Source organism: Poecilia latipinna, unplaced genomic scaffold (genome assembly GCF_001443285.1).
Source record: "Poecilia latipinna isolate Pla-1442-1.1 unplaced genomic scaffold, P_latipinna-1.0 Scaffold1738, whole genome shotgun sequence".
NCBI lineage: Eukaryota > Metazoa > Chordata > Actinopteri > Cyprinodontiformes > Poeciliidae > Poecilia > Poecilia latipinna.
Genome location: NW_015114354.1, coordinates 144,639 through 151,887, shown reverse-complemented (window position 1 = coordinate 151,887; position 7,249 = coordinate 144,639). Strand labels below are relative to the sequence as shown.

Sequence of the window (7,249 nt, the reverse complement as noted above, 5' to 3'; positions counted from 1 at the left end):
GAGGTGGATTTAATTACTGTAATGTCGCTGTAGATGTTAGGAAGACAAAACCTTCAGCCACCTCTTCTGTTCCAGGTAGGTTCTTCTGGCTTCACATGAATGTGCTCTTTCACTTCTCTCTCTTGTAACCAATGTAGGTTAGTTTTTCTAAATCCAGGCCATAGAGCGATTGAAACATGTGACAGTCTGAAGAGAAAAACGGAAGCTGAAAGTAAAGAATTAGATCATTTTAGGTCAGGATTTTCGTTGATAACAGAAAAGCAAAGACGGGCCATTTTTTTCTGTTCAATGCTTTTTTTTTATAATAAAACAAGACTTTTTTACAAACTGACTGTCGTCAGAGTTTTACAAATCTTCACAACTTAGTTAAACAAGCTTAAAGAGAAACAGGCAGGCATATGTATATATATATATACAACACAGACCATCCACTTCCAATACAAAAGTGACAAAACAAAATATAAAAAAATATCACTTCAGGGACTTGCAGCATTTCAGAATCCAGTATTTACGATAAAAAATAATAAAAACAAGCTTTTACACTTTAAGAAAGTAAAATTACACTTTAAATAAAGAAAACACTCAATTGCACTCCTTTATACATTCATATAACTGACCAAAAAAAAGAAAAAAAAAAGAAATGTAAAACAAACCAGCTTTACTGTGTAGCATTCCAGAACAAATGAAAATGGACAGCTGAGGAAAATAAATGTATTTCATTATGAAATCAAATTCTTGCTCTCAAACAGCGAGAAAGCTCTAATAAGTACAAATCAGAATCTTCAGCCTTTTTTTGGTTTTGTTTTTTTGTGAAGCAGCCTCTTGTTTACATCTTAACTAGATCTTAATTTTTAACAGACTCTGGTTAAAAAAAAAAAAAGAAAATATTTCTAGGAAACAGATGTGAGAACACATTAGCTGTGGGGGTTCTTTTCTTCCTGTTTCAGGCTAATTAGATTCATCCCTACACACATTGAGACTTTAGATCCTGGATGACAACATTTGCCTGTGGGATTATTTGTAGAGCAACAAAATACGTTCTGTATGCATTCCTTATTCCTCTGTACTCAATGTGCTTTGCTTGGTATTTCCTCATCCAACACCGTTCTCTCACAAATGACGTTTTCCTCTGCCCAACGGCTGCTGTGTTCTTTTGCTTCGTATGTATCTTTTCACGTGTTTTCAGTCGGATAACGCATTTGTGTTTTCGAAATGCTGTCGGCTGCATAGTTTCATGTTTGCGCGTCTCACGACTTCATTCGTTTAGCTGCTTGTGAGCTTTGAAGCACGACTCATCCTGAAACATGCTCATGAACATCTTCTCGTACTTCTTGTGCGCTGACGTGGTCCCTATGATGCGGCTGATTTTCTTGAGGCTTTTGACGAGATACCGCGGCGCTTCCTGGCTGCGCAGCACCCTCAGGCTACGAGTCAGACCTTTGGCTAGATCCAGGTTGTAGTTTGCAGATTTCCACAGGTGGAGGATCTGCAGCAGGTACTGCCTGGGCAGGCAGGTGGAGACCACGGCCTTCACATCCTGCTCCTGGACCTTTACTCCCGGCAGGCTGTTGGTCACTTTCATGAGGTCGTCTACGGTCAGGTTCTTTAGAGCGTTGCAGCGGGAGACCTTACGCTCACAGTGGTTCACGCCTGGGGAAAATGCAGGGACAATGTTATTATGTAGAAGTGGCAGTCAGAAATAAAAGTGTGCAGCTACTTCCATATTTTCTTGGCTTTCCTGGTTTTGTTTTTTTTTTTTTTTTATTTAGCTACAAAAATAGCTTCAAGGAAAATTAAAAACCACCTCTAAAAAATTATATTAAAAAAAAAAGAAGTCTTTTTTTTATTTATACTTTAGTTATTAAGTTGATCAAAGCAATCTAAGGATTTTTCATTTCTAAACCACATCTTGCTGTTTCTCTGTGGCATGAAACGTACATTTCTCCTAGCTGCTCGGTAAACACCGGAAAGAAAAAGAAAATATTTCCCACAAAAAAGGCAAATGTATGATTATCTTCAGAACTGAGCAGTGGTTGCAACAAAGCTGCTCCTCGTCTAAACTTGTCCACGCGGCTTGATAGTCAATAAAACGTTTCACTGGTCACTGTTTTCGATCCTGGTCCATCCTGGTCCAAAACAATGACCAGGATTCCATTTTTTTTCCCCACAAACATTATATGAATTCCACAGCAACCAGTCATTTTAAGATATCTGTCCATCTCTACACCAGGGAAGTTAATGATTAGATATGAGACATGTTTCGAGGCTTCTAATCCATACCTTGTATGATGCCGTACAACTTGTCCTTGTTCTGCTCTCTCCATAGCCTCAGCAGGTGCAGGACCTGCTGCTGAGGAGAGCACACCTTCTTCAGCCTCTCCAGGCTCTTGAGATCAACCTTCTGTCCAGGGAGATTCTCGAGGATTCGCTCCAGAGGCACCGAGGACAGTCGCAGCGACGCCAGAGACTGGAAAACTGCTTCTTCACACAGAGTCGCATCTGGGAGGAATTATAGGAGAGAAAATATTCGTGGATTACGATATACAGCTACTGGATGCTTACCTGCTAAATATTTGGAGGTGGTCTTCAGAAAAAAAAAGAAAAAAGGATGAAGAGAAATGGGAAAGTATTCTTCAAAATACATTTTTCATACCAAAAATCATATTACTGTTAAGCTACAAATTATTCCTGACAGATTTATACTTGAAATAAATTTCTTTCAGTCATAAAGTTAGATCTGATAGGAAATTAGACGTCTTACAAAATTTGATATAGAAATATTAACTGCTTTTATTCACATTTGATTTTTAGAAATGGCACATTAAAAATGACATGCACTCAGCTAAATATCAGTTAAATAAATCACTGGGATTTAATTCATTGACATATCAGTAATGAAGCCTTTTTTAAAAAAAAAAAAAAAAAAAAGGCTGGCCAGCTTTTTGCACATAGGATCTTTGTGGATTAGCTTCAAGGCTGCTGACTATGGAAGGTCTTCTTGACATCACCCCAGTCTATACCTCTAAAATATTACTTCCAGTTAGAGTAAACATGTTCAAAAAATGTAATTTACTTTAAACCAAAAATTTGGGGAGTTTGAATAATTATCCTGACTCTGAACATAATAGATTTCGTTAGACTTTTTTTTTTACTCTGCTCGTGTTCTTACGTGTTTTTAACACATCATACCATTTGGAAAAACCACTCAGTCTTGTGTCTAATGAGGGAAACTAAAATGTTCCAGCAGCACAAAACTGCAAGTGTGAGGCTACAAAGAATACCTTAAAAGGCAAACTAAAAATTGCAAACAGCAGGGTTTGTTCAACTAAATTTGACTATTATAAAAATGCAGCTGTTCTTGTCACAGAGGACAGTCCCAATTTGCATATGACATTCAGAGCTGAAAGTAACCGGAAACATTTTTCTGCTTAGATTCATGAATTTGAGCAGGTCATGAAGCGCTTCTGTGCATATGTGTGGGTTTCTGATCAATTTGCAAATATTAAGTTTCCGGAGTGAGCAAAAAAAATAAATAAATAAAAAATGTTCTTTTGCAAACCTAGCGGTTGATTTTATATGAAGAAGGCATTTGGCTCGCTTCTCTCCTCCCCTGATGATGTAAGTGTGGTTTTCAGTCATGGCATCCTGAAATCCCTCAAAACTTAACAACTTTGGGAACCACCACTGATCTCAGTTTCACATTTTTCTTCAAACTGCCCGACCGATGCAGGATTAGCTGCAGACAGTTTGTGGCTATGTGCTTTAAAGGAAGACAGCTGGTGAATGAATGTTTGAGGGAAGCATCATTCTGGTTGAGGACTGAGAGTTTTGTGAATGATCTTCCAAATATTCTCCATACGGTGCAGGAGTGTGCCGGGGTCTGGACTTGTGAGTGATTTCTAAAGCTGCAGGAATTCAGTATCATATTTGAGGCTTTGCCTTTTTAAATATATTTAAGCATCCATGATAGCTGTAGTCTGAGTAACAAAGCCCCAAAAGCTCATTTTGTGTCTCATTTTGAGTCAGTTTCCTTTGTTATTGTGTTTGAGGATGTGACAGTTAAATGGGTAATTGATCCATCATGGGGTCATTCTGAATTGAGCGCCATAAACATTCATTGCAACCCTTTGTGGGTCTCTCTAGAGCTGGTTTTCAGACATGCAAGAATTAGCAAAGAAAGCCTGGAATCTGGAAGAGAAACCGGACTGAGGAAATCCCCCGCCTTGGGGAATGAAATTGACCACAAGTCTGAAATAGCTCAGCTCGGAATGATTTTAGGTTGTTGACAATTGAGGTCTACTCTAAGCGCTCCTACATATGCATGTGTAAAGGAGGGACGTGCTGGATATAAACTAACCCCTTGCTGGAATCGTTCTAAAGCTTTTCACATCCGTTGTGGCCTCTATGTTCTCACCATTGTGGCACAGAGTGTGATGCTGGGAGCAGTCCTTGATGTCAGGAGAGCCACACAGGCTGTCTGAAGTGGACGTTCCCCATCGCAGAGTCTTCATGCCGTAATCAGCACAGAGTCTGTGCGGCTGACACGTGGAGGAGCCTCCAGCAGAGAAATAACCATCCGGACAGTGTTCACACACGGTGTCGCTTTCAGGCGTACCTGCAAGACATCCACAAATAATTGTTTGGATTTCAAACTGACAGGATGGATTCTTTCCCTAACAAACAATGAGCAACCTCAAAAGGCACCCATTTGACCTGTTCACGCTTTTTCATGTTCCAACCTCGATTCTTGTCATCTATTAATGAGATTTCATGTGTGCAGTCAGTCATCACGTAGCTTACAGTTGTGCAAGTGGAAGAAAAATGCGGAGCGAAGAGAGAGAACTCGCAGCAGTTTGGCACTGCTCTGTCACATAAGAGAAAGCAGGCGAAATATGACCAGCAATTTTGCACTGGACATACAGTTGCCAATAAAATTTCATTATATTGGCTTGGGCATACAGATCTATCAAATGTACAGTCTTTTTCAAATGCAAAAAAAAAAACTTTAATAATGTGGCCCTGCAGTTTTATACTGGCATCCCTAAAATCTAAGGGGAAATTAAAGGTTTTCTCCACCACTACGTGTCAGTCAAACCAAGTTTCCTACCAATCCTTATATGACACTTCATCAGAACAAAACTGAACTTAAGTGTAACAGAAAACCAGCACTGTACGGCGATCTGAACACTCCATCCCTCCATTCAACTTAGTGGCGTTAGCGTCACGAAGCATCCTGCGGGCGATATTTTCTCAGAAAGAATGCTGAAACTGGTCAAAGTTGGTCAAAGCAATGCGGAGCAATCCCAGAAGAAAATCTGTTACAGACTGCAACAGAATCATACAACCAGAGCCACAATGGACAGGGTTAGATCAGGCGTTTCCAAAGTGTGGCCCTCTAAATGATATTGTTCTGCCCCTGGCCACAATTCATGAGTGGAGTAAATACGGCACAACAAGAAGTATTTCTCTTTTAATAACTATGTTTGTGCTTTTGTGTAGTTTTGTAGTAAGAAGAACCCAAGCCTCCCTGGCTCCCAAATGATTACACTCGGCTAAATACAGAAATACTGACTCATCTCCTTTTCTTGTTAAGAAAAGGCAAGAAAAGAGATTGCCAAAAAAACAACAACAAAAAAAAAACAAAAAACAAAGTGATCCACCTCCTAAAAATGTTAATTATTTGCCTATCTTGTTAGGAGTTAATCAGGATTTTAATATTTTGGATCAACAGTGATTTACTGATTTTTTTTTTTCTGTAAAGAATTGTCCACTCTGTTCGTTTCATTAAAATTCTGCAATATTGACCAGATTAAAACAAATCATAAGAAATGTATTTTTTTTTTTTTTTTTACTTTTTTTTTAAAAGGTTGCTTTTTGTGGCCTCTGTGTGCCTGCCTATGTCGAAACAACGGGCAACGCACCACTGCAGGTGTTTCACACAAAATGCCCTGCGGAGCACTTAGCTGAGCCAAATGAAGTTTCAGTAGCTTACTTGGTAACCTTTCATCTATAGCCGCCGTTTTCAGTGTGTGAAAATCTCCTCCCTCGTGAAGATCAATTAATCTGACGTAGTTCTAGGAACCAAGCCCGCAAACATGTGACCATCAATCAAAGCCACGGGTAACTGTATGAAAATGACTCAGACATGTCTTCCTCATCACACCCACATAGTTTCTATAACTTGTAATGTATCTGTAGTAGCAGTTTCTATATTACCACGTTGAGAACATGACACGTGATCATCATGGTTTTACATAAAAAATATCAGGAAAGGGATGCCGACTAGATATCTATTTTTTTTTCTTTTCTTTTTTTTCCACATTTCATGCAATGCAGTCCTAATGCCATTTTCCTATCTTGCAAAATGAAAATCTGTTGCTTGAAACTCCAATTACAGGTGCTAATGAGGGATTCCTGGTTGGTAATATTACAATAAATGGTCTTAAGATTCTGGTACTTTCCCCTGCAGATCACATGACTACCTGACATAACAGACACAGTGGTTTAATCACTTCCTCTTTTTATTTTAAAACTTTAACCAAAGAGTTGAAAGTGCGTGGGAAGGCACCGCGCTCTTATCTGATATAACATCTTCATTCGTTTCCCGCTCACAAGGCATGCGTGTTCTGGCTTTTACTATTACGCAAAAACAAGAAACCACCTGCAGATATGCATACGGAAAATAGTTCCTGCACTGATGATGACAAAGCATGTACAGTACAGGCTTGTGAATGACACAGATGATTTAAAATATACGCTGACATTGACATGTTTTTCCTAAAAATGTAATTTTTGTCAAATTTTTCTTTTATGCTTCATAGATGTGTTTTAGAATAAACTCTAAAAAGGTATTGAAAACCCTTTTATGTTTTCTATATACAATTGCTTCTGAGATGTATATGCTTAACTAATTCTTAAAAAAACAAAGAATCTGCATAAATAATGACCCAGTGAAATGATGCTTTTCCAGAGAAAGTTTGTAAAATTGTTAAAATGAAAACATTAGATCGATAAGTACTTACACCTTATGCTATCACACGCAAACTTTATTGGGACCCTTTTGTCCTAGTTTGAGATTATTCAACATGACTTGCACTGCTTCTGCTTCTTTCCATTAATTTCATAGTTTAGTTTATGGTTCTGCTTTCATTGTTTGTTTGTCTTTATATATATATATATATATATATATATATATATATATTTATATATACTTTGTTTTTTTTTGTTTTTTTTTTTCTTTTTTTTTTTT

The 7,249-nt window shown here is 38.1% G+C and overlaps 1 protein-coding gene across 1 annotated transcript in view; it reads right to left on the bottom strand.

Annotated features, from left to right (window-relative positions):
* Positions 1-224: 224 nt before the first annotated feature.
* The window catches only part of LOC106964937 (tumor necrosis factor receptor superfamily member 11B-like), a 35,080-nt gene continuing 28,055 nt past the window's right edge, over positions 225-7,249 (bottom strand). Inside the window, exons 4-6 of the mRNA XM_015060729.1 lie at positions 4,415-4,615; positions 2,281-2,499; positions 225-1,650 (exon numbers count right to left, since the gene is read on the bottom strand). Of these exons, the coding sequence (XP_014916215.1) occupies positions 1,256-1,650; positions 2,281-2,499; positions 4,415-4,615 (815 nt within the window). The 3' untranslated portion in view covers positions 225-1,255. The remainder of the gene's footprint in view (positions 1,651-2,280; positions 2,500-4,414; positions 4,616-7,249) is intronic.